The 22,022-nt window shown below is 38.4% G+C and overlaps 1 protein-coding gene across 8 annotated transcripts in view; it reads left to right on the forward strand.

The window, feature by feature from the left end:
- Positions 1–22,022, forward strand: part of FARS2 (phenylalanyl-tRNA synthetase 2, mitochondrial) — a 249,579-nt gene that overhangs the window by 27,279 nt on the left and 200,278 nt on the right. For 4 of the 8 annotated variants that reach the window (XM_055706120.1, XM_055706123.1, XM_055706124.1 and 1 more), the window contains exon 2: positions 1,661–1,781. The exons of 3 other annotated variants lie outside the window; for them this stretch is intronic. In XM_055706120.1, the coding sequence (XP_055562095.1) occupies positions 1,758–1,781 (24 nt within the window). In that variant the 5' untranslated portion in view covers positions 1,661–1,757. Of the gene's footprint in view, positions 1–1,660; positions 1,782–1,892; positions 1,955–22,022 lie in introns of those variants that run through there. One more of the 8 variants, XM_027799268.2, reaches the window with a different exon arrangement.

Below are 22,022 nucleotides of genomic sequence, written 5' to 3' on the forward strand. Positions count from 1 at the left end.
TCTGTTCTCATCCTCCCATTCCAGAAGCTGCAGACATTAAGTAGAATGCCACGTGATATGAGATGCTTATAAAAATGTGATAAAGGGCAGGCATGGGTGGAGACCTCTGCTTTATTTTTTTACTTTATCTCAGTTGGGAAGAGTTTTTGTATCTGTGCATCACTAAAATAGTCTCAAAAACCAGGAAAACACAAGCTTCCTTTAAGATGCTTGTCTTCTAACTGTTTGGTTTCTTAGGGGTGACAGGAAAAAATACCTCCAATGAAGAAAATGTGACTTTCCCATCACCCCCTCCAAGTATCACAAAGACATACTCTTCTCTCCCTAAGCATAAACAAATAAACAACAAAAAATCAGCTGATTTTCTTTATTTTTTCTTTTAATATCTACAATTATTCCATTTTATGCCAGTGTGTTATCACTGTTCCTTCGATAACTTTACAGACTCTTTGAAGTAATCTGGATGAGTTTAGGGGTCATGTGCATAGCTTCCTAAACCTGAGAATTATGATGGAAGACAATTCTATTGAAGTTTATGGTGTGTAGATAAAGGCTTGGAAGATTTTTAATTAACCTGAAGGATTAAACCATTACAGCTATTGTTCTTGTCTTGTAAGAGTTGAAGAAACGGTAAACTGCTCATTAGATATGGGTAGTATTTAAACAGGAAAATAACTCTGTTTTCTTAATACTTTGGGAATTAAATTACTAGTTACTTGTGGGGTTTTGATAGACTCCCAAATAAAGGGAAGAACAGTAATTAATCAGGACCTGTGTGAAGGCTGCTGTAATAAACAGAGAGCAGTATCATGTTGCTGGAAAACAGATGAACCAAAATAATTATTCTGGTTGATTGTGCATGTGCTATGCGTTACAGGTTAATCTGAGGCCAAAAAACCAGAAGGATTAAATCTTGGGGTGCTATGAGTTGATGGGGCAAGAACGGCCTTGTGGTTTTGTTCTGGTATTTCATTTTATTTTGGTTGTGTATTGTATTGTATTGTTGTGGTTGTGTATATGTGTATTTGGTTGTGTATATATATTGTAAGCTTCTCTAGGGAGTGATTCAGAGCAGGTGCCTCAAGTGAAGAAAATCTGTTTAGTTGATAGAAGAAAAACTTTGTTTTTTCAGGACACTGAGTGTTCTGCTCTGATCTGCTGAAGCAGTTGAGATGTTTAATTTAGTATTATGAAGACACTGAAAAGTATAAATGCCTTGCTGGGTTGGTGTCAGATCACATGCCAAGTTACAGGTGGGGAACGAGAGACTAGAGGAAGATTAGGGAGGAGTGGGATATATTTATTGTAAATAAGTAATGAAAGGCTGTGGCCAGAGAAGATAAGGTGTTTATAAAGTGTAGAAGGATGTTCTGTAGGAGAGTGTGATCACATGTGCCTGTGGCTGTGTATGAGTTTGTTGCATTGAAAGGGAAGAAAATAGATTGTGGAGCATACCTCAATCAGATTAAAAGGTTGAAAAGAAATAATGACACAAGAGAACAGTGTAAAACTTAATACGTTTCTTTTTTTGATATTGGCAAAAAGAATGCAAAAAACAAACACAGAGTTAAATAGGGCATTGAAAGTGTGTAATAAATATATAGGGGATATAGTGCGGATTAGAAAGAAGGTAAACCAGAAGATGTTTTATATGCTGCAGGAATTCTGAGAGGAGTAAGTGAAGACTTTCTCTCCTTTTCAAATGGTGTCTCCATCCCTTCCTGTTGACAACTCGCTGCACTGTTTACACCTTCCAGATGGTGTTTGGGGATACCGGCGCAGTGAGTTTCTCCTGACTCCTTGAGTTAGCATAGATAATGCGGTATGCTTTTTTTTAAGATACATATAAAGTTATTTTTGGCATTTTTTTTAATTTGCTCCACCACCTTCAGGGGTTGAGGTGAGGCAGACTGGCCTGTAGTTCCCCAGATCCTCTTGCTTGACCTCCTTGAAGGTAAGACTGACATTTTTTCTCCCATCTGTTTTCAGCTAAACTTACCTAGAGAAGAAGTTTAGATTGCAGTTACCTTTTCTTCATGTAACTTGCTTGATATTTTTGTAAAGACACTTTTACCTTAGACGCTGAAAATAATACTGTTCACTGAATTTAACTTTCCTATTTGTTGATCAAATTTTCACCTTACAGTTGGAAGCAGGTTGTATTTGTACCAAATAAAAATTAAGGTTGTATACTAAAAGTAGTATAATATATCTTGTTAATTGTTTTTGTCCTTTCTTCCGCTTCATTATCTGGAACCAGCCCAGGTTAATTGAGAGTTGGAACTCTATTCCAGACTACCATCTTTAGAGAATAACCAGTTTTCCTGAAGACATCAGGAGGAGATTGTTAGGGAAGGCACTGATAAGGCCTGCCTTTGATGTGCGTGAGAAATCATTCATGCGAGCTGGCAGCTCTTACTACCCCATCAGCTCAAAACAGCAACATTCATTCTGGTCATGGAAGGGGAAGCTCGGGGACTGATGGGAGCAAACAGGACATCAGTCAAGCTGAATTGATTTAAATCGTAATTACAAATGGATTCTTTAAAGGCATAGGGAAGCTTTTGTGCATTTTATGTTGTTTTCCTTGAAAATGCTTCATTGTCAATGGCTGGCAAAAAAATAAGTCATTTGGTAAATAGTATTAGTCCTTTATGCTAAAATGAGCATTGATTTTGTACTTTTAAGCAATTAACAGAAATATAGCTATTTTCTTAATATTTACACATTCTTATCTTATAAAATAACAATTGGTACGTTTCCTGTTTACCAGCTAATAATTAATTTTGATCTGGGACATGTACAGTTGCATTTGGATGGAAATTTGAGTTCAGTTACAAATACAGAAGCCTAACATTTTAAACTTGTCCCCCAAAACATATTCCACAGTCAAAACTGGTGGAATAGACTAAACAAAGGCAGTATTTTTATTGAATTAAGCAGTTTGTTTCTGGATATCATGGCCTTCTAGTTTTTGTAATTAATGTATATCATCTTGAGAAGGAAAGATACAGGTGGTTTTGGTCTGACGAACCTGTTACAATTTTCTCTGGGAGCAGTTATTCATGGCATATGGTGACATATGATTCTTGAAGTGGCAAAAAGGTGTTTATGTTATCTTCCATGTTATTTTAGAGAGTTATTCTGATCTATGTTTTATTACAATAATTAAGTAATCCCAGGTGTTAGCAGGTGCTTGTTTTGCTATGGAGAAAGTTAGTGTCCCCTAGCTTTGTTTTTTATACAGTTTTGCTTTATTAATGATTTAAGAATTAAGTGCATAATTTTTTTTTATCTTGCTCATTTTGACATGTTTGCTCCTGTCTATTTGGTTGTGGGTTGTGTGAGATGAGGACTGTGTATGTTCATTCAGGGCTTAGGGTAAGACTTCAAGCTTCAACCAAGGCTTTGATCTAGGCTTCCTCCATTCCAATGATGATGATAATACTTGCGCTAAGTGAAGGAACATAAATTTTCTTAACATGCCTCAGACAAATTTTCATTTAAATTCTGCCTTGTCAGCTGTTCTCAAGTAAGGAGACCTTTACATTATTTGAGTCTGTGATGCCTGAGCCAGCAAGTCCGACCTTTCAGATCGGAAGTGTCATCACACAGCCTGCCTGGACACATGGCAGGGAAAAGGCTGTGGGGTTGTCTCTTCCTGTTACATGAGAAAACACAGGCTACCTCAAACCTCACACCATCTGAAATTCAGACCAGTGCAGTAGATCTGTGTCCTGGGATCCATTGCATGCACTCAAACCCCAAGATGATCCAGCTTTCAGGAGGAATCAGCCATGACTGTTGCAATGTGATTGCCTTCAGTGCTGTTTTACTGCCTTATTTTGATGATGAATTAAGCCTAGGTTGCATAGGGGCAAATAAAGAATAATAGAATAAAGTATAAATATATGACTCTATAAATCTCCTCCAGAATGTACAGTGTCTGAAAGGTTAATGTAATATGCAATAGTTAATGTAAGTGCTGACAGCTCACATACTAAAGTGGCTTTTAAGAGATAGCTGCAAACTTACTTATATTACTAACTGAAAACTTATTTCTGTATTTTGGTGAATTTAGCATGCAAGTAGAATTAAGATATTTGAAGAGTCAAAACTTGTGGTATTTGGGTTTTGCATGGGAGGTCTGTAACCTTCAAACCGATTTAATAGCAGTATGCAATAACATTTGCTAAAGTAGCATGTACAGCGTGTATATTATATGTTTATGTTTAGGGAGATTGGTTCATCAAGGATACCTTAAATTGTAGGGTTTCCCAGCCTTTTTTTTTTTTTTTACCCCTTTTACCTTTTTCTCCCCCCCCCCCCCCCCCTTTTTTTTTTTTTTTTTTCTCTTTGCAGTGTTGGTGGTGCCTGCAGCGTCTTCCAGCTCTGGGAAAAGCTGTTACATGTGGATGTTTTTTGTTACCTTTGGAAGTGTTTATGTTCTGCTTTAAAGTAGCTTGCCATGGTTTGAAAATACATTTTTCTAATGTGCTCTGAGCATTTCAACTTAAATGTTAAAAGAAAAAAAAAATTGCACCTTTGTTGCTTAGTGCTTTTACTGAGAATTGAATGAAATGGCCCATGAGTGGTTAGTTGCTAGAAGGGGGAAGATGATTCTGCAGTTCCCAAGCTTTCCATTTCTGCCTGAAGGCACCTACCTCCTTCACCCAAACCTGTGAAGTCTGCAATTTTTTGAATTGGACTTTTTTGTCAAAGGTTTTTTTTGCCTGGAGGGGGGGAAATAATCATTCCCAAGATGAGTAAATTCATCATCCTTTCAAGATTACTTCTGAATGACTGTATGCATGTGTGTGTCGGAACATACCAGTTGGCATTCATGCCTGCATGCGTTTGAATGATGGAGATCCTGAGGGGAATGAGGACTTGCCTCTGGGAAGTGATTCTTAGAAACTTCTGGACGCATGGCTTACAACATTATGTAGGACCTGTTTATTTTGATTCCTCTACAAACAGAAAGCCTTTGGCTTTGAGTACTTTTATTAAGCCATTAACAGATAAGCTTTAAAACAGATGTCTTGTACAGATGTATTCAATACCGATGATACTGGTGTGGCCAAATCTGACATGCAGGAAGACCTGAGCTGATTAAATGAACAGATGCCATTCAGATGGTAAAAGACTGTTCTAAACTCTGCTCTGGCAGTTTTCAACAACTGCAGTAAAAATCATAGAATCATAGGATAGTTTGGGTTGGAAGGGACCTTTTAAAGGTCATTTAGTCCAACGCCCCTGCTGGGACATCTTCAACTAGATCAGGTTGCTCAGAGCCCTGTCCGACCTGACCTGGAATGTTTCCATCTCGTGGGCATCTACCACCTCTCTGGGCAACCTGTTCTACTGTTTCACTACCCTCATTGTAAAATAAAAAAAATATTTCTTACTTATATCTAGTCTAAATCTACCCTTCTTTAGTTTCAAACCATTGCCCCTTGTTCTGTCCTGCTGAAAAGTCTGTCCCCACCTTTCCTACAAGCCCCCTTTACTGAAAGGCTGCAATAAAGCCTCCCCAGAGTCTTCTCTTCTCCAGGCTGAACAACCCCAACTCTCTCAGCCTTTCCTCATAGGAGAGGTGCTCCAGCCCGCTGATCATTTTTATGCATCTTCTCTGTTTTATGCATATTCCTGTGCTGAGGACACCAGAGCTGGACACAGCACTCCAGGTGAGGTCTCACTAGAGTGGAGCAGAGGGGCAGAATCACCTCCCCTGACCTGCTGGTTGTTCTTCTTTTAATGCAGCCCAGGATATGGTTGGGTTTCTGGGCTGCAAGTGCACACTGCCAGCGCACATCCAGCTTTCCATACACCAGTACCCCCAAGTCCTCAGGGCTGCTCTCGATCCGCTCATCGCCAGCCTGTATTGATACCAGGGTTGCCCCAAACCAGGTGCAGGACCTTGCACTTGGCTTTGTTGAACCACATGAGGTTCACATGGGCCCACCTCTCAAGCTTGTCCAGGTCCCTCTGAGTGGCGTCCCATCCCTCAGGTGTGTTAACTGCACCACGCTGCTTGATGTCACCTGCGAACTTGCTGAGGGTGTATTTGATCCCACTAAGTCATTGATGAAGATACTAAACAGTACTGGTCACAGTACGGACCCCTGAGGGACACTATTGGTCACATTGACCACTGCCCTCTGAATGTGAACATCCAACCAGTTCCTCATCCCCTGAGCAGTCCATCCATCAAATCCATATCTCTTCAATTTATAAGGGAGGGATACCAAGGCCTTACAGAAGTCCAGATGGATGACATCCATAGTTCTTCCCTGTCCGCTGGTGCAGTCACTGTATCATAGAAGGCCACTAGGTTGGTCAGGCAGGACTTCTTTGGTGAAGCCATGCTGGCCGTCTTAAATCACCTCCCTGTCCTCCATGTGCTTTAGCATAGTTTCTAGGAGGATCTATTCCACAATCTTCACAGGCACAGAAATGAGACTGACAGGTTGGTCCCTTTTTCCAGTCACCAGGGACTTCACCTGACTGCCATGACTTTTCAAGTATCATGGAGAGTGGCTTGGCAACTACATCAGAAAGCATTCAGTGTTTAATGTAAATTGTTATTCTGAACACTACTGCTGCTTTATCATCTGTTGGTAAGTCTTCTGAGGTCAGGTCTCTTCTGTCTCAGTAGTGCTGCTAAAGTCAACGTGGCTGCTCTGTGCAGTTCACATACAAATAAAGAAGAAGGTGCAAGAAGAAAAGGTGCATGTGACTGTTTCGTGCAATGGTGGCTGATCACTTTCCCTTTTTTCCCTCCAATTCTTATCCTTATTGTACTGAAATTTACTTTAAGAATTGGCAAAAGAAGGATATTCATCGAACTTTGAACTATTGAATTGTTACGCAATTTTTACAGGAATTTACCAGGCAGAGATCCAAAAAAAAATATCTGTGCATCACTTAACCTTGCCAATTTTTTTTTTCCTTATCTCCTCCTTCAAAAGAGAAGATCCTGTGCAACGTTAGATCCATTCCACAAAGTGCCAAGTTTCATCTAGGAGTCTACCTTTAAAAGGGGAAATGCTTTTTGAGATTTGCTGGACGTCTTTTTCCGTTTATTTTGCTGTAGCCACGGATTGGTATTCACGGATGAAAACAGCTTTTTGCATTTTCTGCAAACGCTATTTTAGGTACATCAAGCACGGACAGTTATTTTGCAAGTTGGTATCATCCTAATGTGCAGAGGAAGTGAAGGGTTTCAGATATACTTAAAATCCTAAGAAAATATATTTTAGGTTAGAATCAGTGGATTGTTCTTCCCCCTCACCCTTTGCTATTGACGTGAAACTCTTGCTTTGCAGCTAAATCATATGGTTGAAGTTGCTGTACAACATGGTGTTGGAGGACGTGAGTGACTGGTAATTTCCACGGGGTTGTGCACATGGTCACAGCTCCAGAAAAGGCTCCAGTGAAGTGTGGTGGATCCAACAGCGCTTGACTAGCTTCGAGTTTGTGCCCATGCTTGGATTCCAGTGGAATCAAGCATGAGTTTAATCCAAAGTCCAGTAATTAAAATGAAGTTGAAAGACTGTGAGATGGCAAGACTTTGGGGCAAGTCTTAAGTTCTTTGGGGTTTCAGTAAGTTTGCAAATTGTACTGCTAAAGGCTCGTTTTTCTTTAGTATGTAATTAGCTTCATTTTTATCCCGTGTTGGTACCTTGTGGAAGCCCAGGTAAGGGCCTTGTGCATTGGGATGCTGAGCAGACCTGAGTGAGTTTATGATTTTAACAGAAAGAGTGAAAAATCAAGCAGGGTCTAAGCTGATGCCAAGACAGACTTGGCAGGGGAGGAAGGGAATGGTTGTTTATCAAATGGAAATTCAGGGAGATTTGAGATTTGTGTGACCTGTGAACAAATGCCTGGTGTTACGTTATGTGGAGCAGTGTAGCGTTAAATTGTAATGTAGTTTTCCCCAAGTGTCTGTGTGGTTTTATTAATTGTATAATCAATGGAAATAAAACATTTAAGATTTTGGTCAGCAGAATAGTGATGGCTTATGTTGTAAGATATAAAAGTTTTACCATCACTTTGGTAGTTTGTATTAGTATGATGACTGCTGTTACTTGCAAGTTACAAGTGGTAATCTTAAAATCGCATCAGTAAAATTTTTATGCTATGCACTCACAGTCGTGTTTGATATACAGTACACCAAAAATGTTTTACAGAAAAGAAGTTTATTTACTAACAGTTTAGAGGGTTTTACATTTTTATTGTAGGTAGTTTTCATCTCCCTTTTCTGTAAATCTACTCTTTAGTTATTTCATTGCTGTGTGTAGTTGAGAAAGGAAGATATTTTAATTTACATATCAGAAGTCTGTAAGAATTACTTGTAGTAAAATTCAGTATCTAAACAAAGTGCTCCTAAGATTTACTACCTTGAAACTTTATAGGAAATAAAAGCATGTGTTCTGTAGCAGATGAAGGGTGATAATCCACCTTTTCCCATATGAAAAATACAAGATTTTAAAACAGATTCATGATTTATAATGTTGCCTGTCCTGCTCCAAAAGTCAGAATAGTTCTGAAAGAGAAAAGCCTTAAATTCTATGTTTCTTTGGTTCGTGGGGGTGTTTGCTTTGGTTTGTTTTTTTGGTTGTGTATTTTTGGTGGTGGTGGTGGTTTTGGTTTGGTTTGGGGTTTTTTTTGTGTGAGGAGTGGCTGTCTGGTCAGGAAATTTACATAATACAAGTAATGTATTTATACCTGAGTTGGATGAACTTTATTTGAAGAAGTTTGAACATCTAAGAAGATTTGGAAATATTACAGGTTTAATTGGTTTCCAAGAGTCGTAGCCTACATACTCTTTAGAGTAAAGATCTTCCAAAAAGGTAGATGAATAGGACTTTTAGAAACTCACATTACGTGAAGCATGTGGGAGGTCTCACTTGATACTACCTAACGGAGAAGTCACACATTCACCTCAGATCTGTATTTGGGTGGGAAATCAGTTAAAAAATACCAAAAGCATAGTCAGTTCCTGTATTTTTTTTAATTTCTTTTTTTTTTTTTTTTGCCTCTCAGCTTTAAAATAGTTTCCTTGGATTACTTAGTTTGTGTAACTTAAGCCACTTGTGCATTAGTAATTTTTTATTTTAAAACCTTTCCTATAGGGTTACTCAGAGCAGGATGAAGCATGGTCTGCAACGTACTCCTCCAACCTAAATACCCCTAATTCGTTTTCAGTGTTTCCTTTGACTGACTAGACGTTGCATACCTGCGCATAACCACATTGCTGTGGGACACAAGTAGAAGTAAGGTCTGATGAGACTGCACCTCAGGACCTCAAAACTGCCATTGGATCTGTAAGGGTAGGGAGAAACACAGATGTGATTTTTCTACTCGTTACATAGGTGGAGAGCTTCAGTGGACTGTCAGATTTCTGGAGACAATACATCTCCATTGCGCTAAGGCTGTGCTTAGCATGCTGTGCACAATGTCTGGTCCATCCTTTACAAGAAAACTGTATCTGGTTTTTCTGCTCAGGGTCACAGGGTATCCACAGTCTTGTCTTCTCTGGTGTGCTGTCTTGTGGGACTGGATGACACCTTGCTGCTCATATGATTGAATCAACTACCAGTGATTTCTACATTCCATCTTTTTTTTTTTTTTTTGTCTTTTTCTTTTTTCTTCCTTCCATTCCCAAGTGAAGGCTCTGTCCTGAAAAAGCATTAGATCCACAGTTTGTCTTCAGGGCTACCCAAAAAACATCCCGCTTGGAGACCTGTGCTTTAGTTTTGAGCAACACAAGATGTGTTTATTCTGGATGGAGTAATGAAAGTTGGGTTTTTTTGCAGAGGGAGGAGATTTTTTCTTCTTGTGCTTGTTTTATTGCACTTCTTGCCTGAGCATATTGGGAACCTGCCTGACGAAGATGGATGTGTTAAAACCTCAGAATGATGGGATGTTATAAGAAACAAGAATATGACCTGAGGAATTTGCTTTAGCAGTCAAGAAGCAATCTGCTTGCCAAGTGACTGCTTTTCTTTCATTTGTATATGCAATTTAAAAAGAGACTATTCTACTTAATAGAACTGATAGGAGGAGAGAAGGATGGTTTTCTATTCTGAAAGTGTTTGTGATGGATACCTTTTATCTGATATTTGTGTTTCTGATGGAAAGATCAGTGGGAAGTCTACCAGGAGAAAGGACAAAAAAATGTTGGAAGGCATATTGGAAATTATTTGGATGGGGTGTTGATTGCATTTTTAGTTTCCACTTACCTGGCCTTTATTCAAGGAAGGGTTAAGTGTACTAACATCTATGTATTTCACTATCACGTCTGTCTTGGAGCTCTCTGTCCTGCAAAATGCATTAAATAATCATGTGGGATTTTGCATGATGGGCATTTTAAAATTTCTTCTGTATTTGATTTGTTTATCGGGGGGTGGGGATGGGGTGGGGAGGTGATTTCAAACTGCTTTATAAGAGGGCCAGGCTGTTTCTTTTCACAATTAAGCTTAGTTTTCCTACTGTCGTGCTCTTTTTGTAATTACTGAGTAGTACAGTACTCTAAGATGCCCTTTGTTGACAGCTAATAGGTATGTTGGCCTCATTCAGGCAGCCTCTAAATGTTACTGCCCTTGACCTCTTTTTGTGACAGCGTGGGTCTACTGGAAACAGCCTTTTTCAGGGAAACCAATATGATATCCTGTACTTTATCTTGCCTTGACCCTTTCCACTCTTACTGCTGAGATGCTACATTAGTAATTTTACTCCTAATGTAGTAGGTTCTGTGATTATGTAGAAGTGCACCCTGAAACATTGTCCTCACTGGGAGGAGCACTCTGTGGTATGCAACGCAGCGAGAAGAATTCCACTTTCACATTTGAATTTTTAAGTTTTTCAGTTGTCCTGCTTAAAATTTGTCTTCAGATGCCTTACTTTCTATGTCTCTGAAACACACATAAAACATGAAATGTATTGGCCTGTACTATATATCTGACATCTTGCATAGCTTTTCCATGGTTATGAGCATTTTTCTTTAGGAGGCAGCTGTTACTCAAGTGCTGTATCATTTAAAAAAAAAAAAAAGTTTTTGCTAAATACCACAGAATAGAGGAAAAACAACTACTTTTTTTCCCTCTGCTTTTTCCAGTGTTCATCCATATTACTTTTTTTGCATTAAATTCAACAGTATAATTTCTGAATCACTGTGGTGTACATATCAGATGTAGCTAGGTAGGAGCCACTGTTCCTGTTTTCACTTTTGTCCATCACTATAAAGCTTTGTGAATAAAGTTCAGATATGTTCCTTGCACTTCTGTTTGAATCTGTTTAGAGGTGTTGGAATAACAAACCAAAGATTAAAAACTTGTTGCTTTAAGAAAGGGGAAATGTTTTAAAGTCCTTTGAGCACTAAAGTCATGCAGATTCATATTGTACTTAATGTTTAATCTCACTGTACTCCAGACTGTAGCCAAGATGAAATGTAAGTAAAGAAAAATGTTGGGATATGAGAAGGAGATGGCCTTCCCAAAGTTACGGTATGTTTCAGCAATACCAATTGAAATAATGAATCTTGAGTATTGTATTCAATTTCAGTCCGCTTATTCTCTATGAACAGCAATCAAAGAGAAGGCGGTAGAAGTTACTTTAGAACCTAAGTGATGGAAATTATGACTTTTGTATGAAGGAATACAAAAAAAAATAAATTTAAAACCTTGCAATATGTATGACTGCAGTTTGAAGAGTGGAGTAAAAATAGTATCTTGTCAGCTCAGTATGATTTCCACAGATGTTTCTAGTGTTTTTCCATTAATTTCAGTGGGAGCTTGTATCTAGACCACCTAGAAATCTTAAACACATGTAGGAGGAAACTGTGAATGGAAAAGCCTAATCCAAATGGATTTTTCTGCCTATCCTATGCTATGTAACAAGATGAAGGGACTAACTGGAGTACAACCATAATACATTTTAAGTAAATCAGGTTGCGATCAGTAATCATTGTTGCAGCATATGATTAGTAGGTTGTGTCTGTTTGAATAACCACTGTACTTTGTCTACCATCATATTTTCTTCTATACAAAAAACTGCTGAGAAACTTTTTGTAACAGGAAAAGAACACTTGTGTTGTGGTTTGTTTTGTTTAGTGATAGTACACAGCTAACTGTGGCTGTCAGCGTGTGCTGAAACTTTCTTTTTTAAAATTGCTGTGAATAGTTCTACTCTTGCCAGCTAATCTGAGAGTAGGAATGCCAATGCGGGGAATAAAATATGGAAAGCAATGCTGTGTTTTATATAGCTCCTGCCATATTCTAGAATGTTAAAGCACTTACTAAATAGATGCTGAGATGGATAAAATATGACAGTGCCTATAAGCAAATACATCACCTGCTAAGCTTTCAGCAAAATAACTGGCGTACAGCCATAAGCACCATTAAAACTGCTCCTGAAAGAAAGACTTGACTAGACCTCTAAGGGATAACTCCCTATTATGTGTTTCATTAAAAAATTCATCATAATGATCATAGAAATTACAACAAACCAAAACAAGACTGGAAAGACCTTGAGATACTTACTAATCTGTTCTTTGGCCCCCAAAGCAGGCTGAATTTTATACCTGTTTTTTAAGCACAGCTGTTTAGAAATCTGCATGAAATTATTAAACTACAATGGGGTCAGCACAGCCCTCTCTTACAATATGTCAACCTATTTGTAGCAAGACTTCTCCTAATTACTGGTATAAATTTTTCTAACTTTGTTTTTGGTAGGTGCATTGCTTCTTGCCCTAGCCAGGGTACAGTGGAGACAAGGTTATTCCATAGTGCGTGCAACTTTCTTTCAGATCTGATGATGATGAAAATGCCTTTTAATTTTTTTCCTCTCTAGTCTAAATAGTCCTAGTATATTCAGCCTTTCTTTCAGTTCCTCCTTTGAGACTTGTGGTAATTCCTGTTACTATCTTTGGACTCTTTCCAGTTGCTTTGCATTTTTAATAAATGTTACGCCAAAAAATTGACTCTTATTCCTTCCTGCTAAACAGAAGGAGAGGAGTGCTTCCTATTTTATGGAGTATATACTTGTGTTTACATTCCTGTATGATGGTTTCTTTTATTAAAAAATGACATTTTGAACTTGTATTCAGCTCACGGTCTGTTATAACCCCTGATTCTCTTCCGAAGAAGCTGCTGTCTAGCTGCTTCCATGCTGTGCGGTGGGCATACAGCTGACTGTCTTCCAAAGTATGGAAACCTCCACTTGCCCCTGCTGAATCATTCTATTATTTTTCTGACCACTTTTCCGGTTTGACAGAATAATTTTGAGTTCCAGCCCTGTTATCCAGCATACCTGCAGAGTCAGCTCCTGATGGTCAGCAGATTGAAGCATGTCCTCTGCTTCATGTAGGTTGCTAATGAAGATGCTCCCTGAAACTAAACCAAGTTCAGATCCTTGCAAAAACCTACTCAGTACACCTTTTTGGTTTTGGTACCAAGCTATTAACTTTTTTTTTTTGGGGGGGGGGAGTGGTGGGTGGGTCATGTAATCAAGAGATGTTGCCTTCATTCATTAGCAATCTCCTGTAGAAAATACCTGCTTATAAGAAAGGACGTGTGAGGGAGTCACCTGCCATTTCTTTGGTAATACAAGCTAGAAAGCATCAACAGGGAATGAGGCATCTCCTGGTATCTGGCTTGTGCTGTCTTTTCCCCACCGTTTCTCAGTGGGATAGAATAAAAGTTGTAATTGTTAATGATTTGATGGTGCATAGGAAATAGGACTAATTATTCCTATGTGCAAAGTAGGACTTTACTGTTGAGAAATGATCTCATAGCACAAAAAGGGGGGGAAAAAAAAAGTTGGAGGTGCTGTCATCGTCAGGCCTATGTTTTCTTACGTTGGACTCCTGTGATAACTGGATGCTTTTTAATAGTGCAGATTACAGTTACTAGAAAAGAGCTGGATTTGAAAGTAGCCTTTCAAGTATCAAAGAATAATCTTTTGTGTTCAAAAATTACATTTCACCTTCTTCATTTCATGTCGCTATATAATACACTCTTATAACATTGGTACCTACAGAAGGAAATGTCATGAGCTAAATCCTGTGTCATGAAGGCATTATGTCACATACTGAGATGTACATAGAATTCAATGTCAATTGTTTTTTATGGAGAGAGAGGGCCAAGCAGCAGCATGACTATAGCTAGATGTTAAGTCATTGATATTCATAACTGGTGATGTCTTGTTTGCCTGTGGAATTGAAACAAACACTGATTAAGATTAATCCAAGTCTCCTGATAATTATACTAATTGCGCACATGTTGCTAATAATAAACTGATTTTTTAGAGAGATGATAGAAATTAGCATGATAGAGGTACTGTGCACTAAATTTGATGCATGTGGAACTTAAACTGAGTAGAATGTGGATATCATTAGGATGGAGATGAACGTGGTAATTATTTGAACAGTTGAATGTAGGACATTCATATAGAAATGTAATGTTACTTACACAAAATATTTCTGAGTGTACCTGCTACATACGAAGGCCATATTCTAAAGTTCTTAATAAACAGATTTGAGTTCAGGCCTTAAGTTGCAAATTCCTGCAGTGTGACATACATCTACTGCTGGATTCAGGCACCAGAACTGTAGATGATTTTATATTTTATCTTTATAAGGCCTACCTGGCAATGAGTCGGGTGCCACCCTTCTCCAAAGTGGTGAATTTCAGCCTGCAGCGTGAGCATATGTCATCTTTGGGTACACCAGCAGATGCCTTTCTATCATTTATTTCAGAATTTACAGCAAACTTAGCAGAAGTGCAACAAAAACTACAGCCAGGTTATAAGACCACTGAAATTTAGCTGATCTTCATTTGATGAAACATTTTGCTTTACCCACCCCACATGGTAGCAAAATAAACATTAGAGCAGAGAAGTCATTTGAAAGTATAAAAGAGACAGTAAAAGAGCTTTCCCTAGTTTGCTACTTTGTTGTGAGGAGAGGCTGGCTTTAAGACTTCAAGGAGAAAAAGTCTTATCGAGTGATTTATAGTTATTTTATTTTAAATTCACGTAGTGGTAAAGACAACTGAATGCCTGCAACAGGCCTATGCTAGCAGTGATAATGCAGGAAGCTACCTTTCCCCTGCTTCCGCCTTAATTAAATAGCATCAGCCTGGAAGCAAGAGGTTGTCATTTTTTATTATTTTTTTTATTCTTTCTGTCTGTCTTTACACAGTATTTGATCTTTTCCTGTAATTATGAACAGAGGTACGGATTGTAATGGTGTATTTTATACGTAATTTTGCAATAGTCTGTGGTTGAAGGCCCCTTCACTGGATGTAATTCTTCTTTAACTGATGTTGAAATGTTAACATCATGGCTTGATTGCTGTCTTTTCCTTTGAGCTGTGCTTCTCGGTAGCTCTGTAGTAAGAAGTAAATGAGAATTGAGAAGACAGACTTCAGTTTCATTCTGCTTAAATTCTGTTCTTCACATCTCTCTCATAAACTTTGCTATGCAGAAAACTCACTCAACTTTTTCCTTTTTTTTCCCCCACTCAAATAACTTGCCTTAAAAAAAAGTTCATTTTTCTTGGCATTGCTTTTCAGCTTTGAAGAAAATTTAAACATTCGTATCCAGTCCATTGATCCTTATCTAGCAAGACTGTTCTCTGTGGTGTCAAGGAATGAACTACACACTGAAAGCAATCAGCAACTGCTTCAGTCAATCTAATTATTCTACTCTGCCTCCCAGCAGATGACAGAAAGAAGAATTGGAAAAGGAGAATTTTCAGCCTAGATGCCAATGTGTATATTGGAATGGCAGAAAATTAAATGTCGTAAAGGTCCAGAGTAGCATTTTTAACTTCAAGACTTGAAAAAACTTCATCCTGAGACTTTTCATCCTTGGCTTAGTTCCTTTATGGATTTTATGGAGATACTTCCCAACAAAGTTCAGTTGTTCTACCATGTCTAAATAAAGGCAGCAATTGGGCGTGCGGCTTTTTATGGTGGAGTGAAAGAAAATAATTGTTGTTAAAAAAAACCCAAACAACAAACACCAGCACCCCCTTCCCCCACCCCAAACAAGAGCCAAACGACAAAAACCCAAATGCCAAATACTTTAGGCTGAATCTTAAAAGATCAGGTAATTTAGGGAATGATTTAGGGAATGATTTTAGTCTCTTATGTTATTCACTGAAATAATGTGTTTAGCTTCATGTGAGTAGTCTTTTTTTTTTTTTTTTTTTTTTTTTTGTTAAGCAGTGCATGATATTCAGTCTGGCTTAGCTGAGAATAGACCCCAAAACAGTCTCAGATATGTTTGGGCTGTCATGTGGTATGAGGTAAGAAAAGAACAGAATCCCACAACATCATCCAGCTGAGCACCCACCTCTGTGTGGCTGGAGGGGGCTGGAGTTAGGAATATGTAAACAGCTGGAAAGGTTTAGTTGGACTTTACAAAGATGAGATCACCATATGCAGATTAATTTTATAACTACTGAAGTTGGATGTTTACAGTTAGGCACATAAATCTTTGTGGGTTTGGTTACAAGTTTTTGAGTAAATTACTAGTTCACATTTGGTTATTCAGTAGATTTGGAGATAAATTAGGTTCATCAGACACGATGAATATGATTTTGTCTACTCAGCCTCAAAAATAAAGTCAAATGTTCATATTTTAATGTTGTCTAAAAAATGAGGTGATATGCTGTGCTAGGCCAGATTTTGTTCTATCAAATAGCAATCTGAACAAATTTTCTGTAATTCTTTTGGTTCTTTGAGTATAGATAGAGTACCAGCATGAAAATGAAATTAATTTTTTTAAGACCCAATAAGGTAATAATAATTACGGGGTGGTGGGTTGGGAAATTGTTAACTTTGAAAATTAGCTAGTACGTATGGAGAATAAAACAAGTCTAAACAATAATTTTTATTTAATAGCTCTGGGCAGCGGTACCTGGAACTCCAGGAATTTAACACAAAAGGTTCGTACTAAAAAATGTTAGGACAGGTCAATCTGTGACTATCCCAGTCTGATGTTCTGTAGATGCTGGTTATGTTTTCCTTTGAGTGAGACCTGATTGCCCTCACCTTTTGTAGCAGCTCACTATAGCAACAGTCATTGGGGTTTATCTGTTTAAAGGAGAGGGGTGGTGGCTGTGCCTTTTTACCTTAAAGTTCACTCTTTGTGACCTTCTCAGGTCCCATGTAGTTGATTCTGGCCTCAGCAAGTCACTGTTTCCTACTTCCTTGCGCTTTTGAGATGTGCATCTCCTGCCCCTCCTTTCAGTTAGGATTTGGTTTCAAATCATCCTGTAAGGCTTTTAAATTGCAATGCGGATTCACTTTTACTCTGCCCGCTGGTCATGGTAAACATTATAATTTAGTATTATTTAGCACTAATGTGGTGTCTGTCACTATTGCCATCGCACTTCTTTCTGATTGCTTCAGCAGTGCTTCATTTATTTACCTTCTCATCTCCCATAAATGTCTTCTGCCTCTAGATGATCTCTCCTGATCATACTAGGTACGTAATTATAATTACAATAAAGTTAAGGCCTATGGAGTTTGAGACACGGTACAAACAGAGCAATGAATCTGTACTTCTTGCTTGGACATAGGTTTGAGCCTTAAAAATCTGCACATTGAGGGAGAGGGTTGTTTCAGTGGTAATAGCTGGGAATTGCTGAACTGTTCAGCATGATTCCTGATAGGCGATTTTTGGCAAGCTGCTTTCGAAATGTTTTGCTTCTATTCACAGGAGCTGTTGTACTTGTTAAATTCTTCATAAAATGACATTGCAAACAACAAAAAAACTCTGAACATGGATAAAAACGGCAACATAATCAAAACAGTTTGGAAAGAAAAAATAAGTGAAAGCCAAGATGTTGAAGTACAGCACTTTTGAATTGGGAGCTGCTGTACTTAATGGGTATAAATAATGCAATGCTTTTCCCATGGGGGTATTGTAGAGCTTAATCGGTTAATGGCTGAAAAGCACTCTGAGATCCTGTGTAGAGATACGTTATCTGGGAGCAGAGTCCTGCTTAATGAAAGTCTAAATGCTGCAGAACAACACTGTTCTTCTGTATATGTGTCAGTGTGTCCAATGGGTGTCAACGGTGAGCAAATTCATGGATCACATTGTTGGACATGTTTAATATTTAGCAAGGTGACTATGGCTATGTTTTGGTAAATCAGCAGACATTGGTAATTTGCTTTATTTGCCAATCGGGTGGCCTTTTTTAATGAAAGTTTTAGATTTCTTTTTAATACATGATGAAGCTTTGCATGGTTTTCAAACTTGCTTACACCAAAAATTAGCAATGCCCCTTTAAAAACTAAGCCTTCAAATTTATTATATAAAGAGTACTACATAAAATTATAGTATACCTGGCCCTAAAAGCATACTTATATTAAAATTATATTAAAATTATGAATAAATATAAACCATGGGAATAAATGGTACGAATATGGAGTCTGGTTGAATCTTTTATTAATCTTTTTCTTTTGCAGGTTCCTTTTATGGATAAATACTAGTTGGAAACTCCTGGAACTTACTCAGTTCTTGGGTCTTTTTAGGGCGTATGGATTTTAAAATCTGATTTGACACCGTGGTTACAATTTTATCTTTTTCTTCATTATGATTTGTGAGGAAACCTCAAGAGTGTATTTTTTCATTTTTGTGTATCTGCCCCTTGCAGTTTTTTTATTTTATTTTTCATTTTTATTTATTTTTTGGCATTTGCTTGTGAGTTTTCAATAATTAAAGGGCTTCCGTCATGACAGCACCTTTTAGCTCACATGCTACATAGTAATCTTGTTTATTTGCAAAGAATATCACTAGAAATAATTTCTTGGAGGAATCAAGATTTGAAAACTTGCATTCTAGATCTTGGAGCAGCTCATAGTTCCTTTTCAAAGTTAGTAGCTGTTATTACTAATTCTGAGTCTGAGGAATTTTTATCTTTCAGTATTCTCATCTATTCATTTATTGTTTACTTCCAAAGCTTACAAGTGTGGACAAGCAAATCAAAGTGATTTTTTAATCATTTTTTTCTTCCCCTTTCTGTTTTAACTGCTTGGTTTGTACTGCCCAAGCTTGGTATCTTACTGCTAGCCTCTTTGTGTAGCTGCCAAGGTTCCCTGCATAATTTTCTTGACAAATGGCTTACTCATTAGTATTTCAGCCCCATTCCTACCAACCTCAGAGAAGTGGTATGCCTCAGGCAGGGAAATGTAGTTCCTTCCTTAGGAGTCTTCTAATCTTTTCCTTAAATGCTTTGTCAGAGCTGGTGACAGATAAATGAACATGGTGTAGTTCAAACCAGAGATCGCTTCTTTGTGCATGCTTGATCCTGCATTTTCTAACTGGGAGGTGTTGGACTGCAGTGGAGTCTCCACTGCGAACATCTACGTTTTCTATTCTTTATCCATACTGAAGTCCATGAGACTTACTGATTCCGAAGTGCAATCCGTAGAGAAATTTGTCTGTCTTCTTTTGATTGGCTGTTGAAAAATACGTAGTCCTGGTAAAGGCTCTGTCTGTTCACAGATTTTTGTTGTTTCTATAATAGATGCAGACCAAGGTGTGATACTCCAGCTGAGTTAGAGTTTGAGTTGAGATGAAGTTCACATCGCAGCAAGGTCTGAGATGTGGATCTCTGGTGATATTTTGGCTCAGAATGATAGCAAATATGTGAAACTGATCTCTTTAAGAGCTTGGTGTGAAGGAAATTGATGTGAAACAAAAATTACAGCACCACTAGTACTGAGGGTTGAAACTTGATAAGAAAAGCTAGTTTGATTTAAATGTCGGTAACATACGTATTAAAACCATGAAATAACTCACTGGTTTAAAATTTTAATTATATTTATCACTTCATATTAATATTCAGATTATTTTTCTAAACTACAAGCATGATGTCTGTGGTATTACTAAGAAGGTCAGCTGGAGATCTATGGTGAGTCACAGGTTTCTCCAGTTCTCTTTAAGAATCGAAGGAGATGGTGGGAATTAAAGTACTACCAGGAGATAGCAGATAAAGCTGAAGACTTCTCCTAGTTTGTGGGTGAACTGAGTAATTCATGTTAGCCACCTCCTCTGGCATGACCCATCTATGTCATTTGGTTTTCTTAGTATTGGGTGGGCTGGGTTTGTTTCTCAAGTTCTAATTTTTCACTGTGCTATGTGAGGTGTCTGAAACTTGGGTATTTGGGCATGTTGAATATTTTCATAGAATTGTTTGTGTTGGAAGGGACCTTAAAGATCATCCAATTCTAAACCCCCTGCCATGGGCAGGGACGCCTTCCACTGGACCAGGTTGCTCAAAGCCCCATCCAGCCTGGCCTTGAGCACTTCCAGGGATGGGGCATCCACAGCTTCTCCGGGCAACCTGTTCCAGTGCCTCAGCACAGCAAAGAATTTCTTTCTGATATCAAATCGAAATCTACCCTCTTTCAGTTTAAAATCATTAGCTCTCATCCTACTGTTCCATGTCCTTGTAAGAAGTCCCTCTCCAGCTTTCCTGTTAGCCCCCTTTTAGGTACTGTAAGGCTGTTACAAGGTCTCCCCAGATCCTACTCCATGAGGCAGCATGTGATGGAATCTGGTGTATATGGTGCTGTGTTTCTTTCTGCCTTTTCCCTGGGTGAGGCAGGCAATCATTATTTGATCAGTGGATGATGCCTTCTGAGTTGTAGGATGTCATCTTTGCCTACCACAGGCATCTCCAGGGGGCTGGGCTGCTGTGGTCATTGCCAGGGAGGTGCAGCCCTTCTCCAGAAGGGAGATTGCAGCTTCCCAGTTGGCTCCACCAGCAGGATCCAGCTCTTCTGGTGGCTGCGGTTGAGCTACTCTGCCTGAAATTGTAAAAATAAATGGAATAAATTTTGCATTATGGTTTTCTGCAGCGTATTGCAGAGCATGTCATCATCCCACGGAGACTACTGACATGTGGTGACACACTTAGCGGTGGCTGTCTTCAGGTGAGCAGCAGTGCTGAAGTTCAGGAGGTTCTGCTGTTCCAGGAGTGCAGTACCACGTTTATCTCCCCCCACGATGTGGAGTCGTCGTTTGATGGTGTAGTGTTTTGGATTACTGTCAGGGAAATTATTAATACTTGAAATTAATTACTTATGCTTCCTCTGTGTCCTTTGCACTGTTACCCAGTCTGCACGTTGTCTCGTTCTTGGCATTTCCTGACTGGCTGCAAAAAAATTATCACTCCCTCTCCCTGTTAAGGCAGGATGAGGTCTCTATGGTTTTATTATGTCCAAATGGTGTGGTTAATCAAACTAAGAAAGTATATCACTTCACATTAATCCTGCTAATATCTTAATTTCTAAACAAATTAATTTTCACTCAGATAAAACTCCACAGGAGTAAAATTCTTGATGGCATATACCTCAGTAGAAAAACACAGATAGTAGAGTTGCAGATATTGGTGGAGAAAGGAAGGCAGAAGAGGTAGTGGTAATCTTGACTGCAGTGAGGGCTTTATAGGTATTTAAAAGTCTCTGTCCTTTCCATCTGACATATTCATATTTTTATATATGTCATATTTACAATATGTCTTCTAACGAAGAAAGCTAGTTGACAACATTTTCAAGGTATTGGAAAAATAATACGCCCTCAGCTGACAAAAATAGTGTTTTTTTCAGATTGTATCCTTTGAAAAATGGATGTGTTTAAAAGCAGGAGGCACATTTGAGCATATTCAAGAATGATTTCTGCATTGCCTTTTTGTTGCCAGTAATTTGTAATGTAATGCATTCAAAATACGTTTGTGTAATCAGGATTTTCCCTTAAAATATGTTATTGACTATTAGCTGTTCCGTCTCATTGTGGAGGGAGAGAAGAGCACGGGTATGGCAGTAGGGGGTCAGGTCACAGCTGCTTAATTTTCGGTAGTTTTGTGTGCCTTGGTCATCACACAGTATGGAAAGTTTCCACTAAAGGGCTTAATTGACATTTCTTCAGTAAAAAACAAGCTGTGTTTTAGTTTGTGAAAAAGAAAATCAGGGAATAACTGAGGTATAAAAGAAAGA

Source organism: Falco cherrug, chromosome 3 (assembly GCF_023634085.1).
Source record: "Falco cherrug isolate bFalChe1 chromosome 3, bFalChe1.pri, whole genome shotgun sequence".
NCBI lineage: Eukaryota > Metazoa > Chordata > Aves > Falconiformes > Falconidae > Falco > Falco cherrug.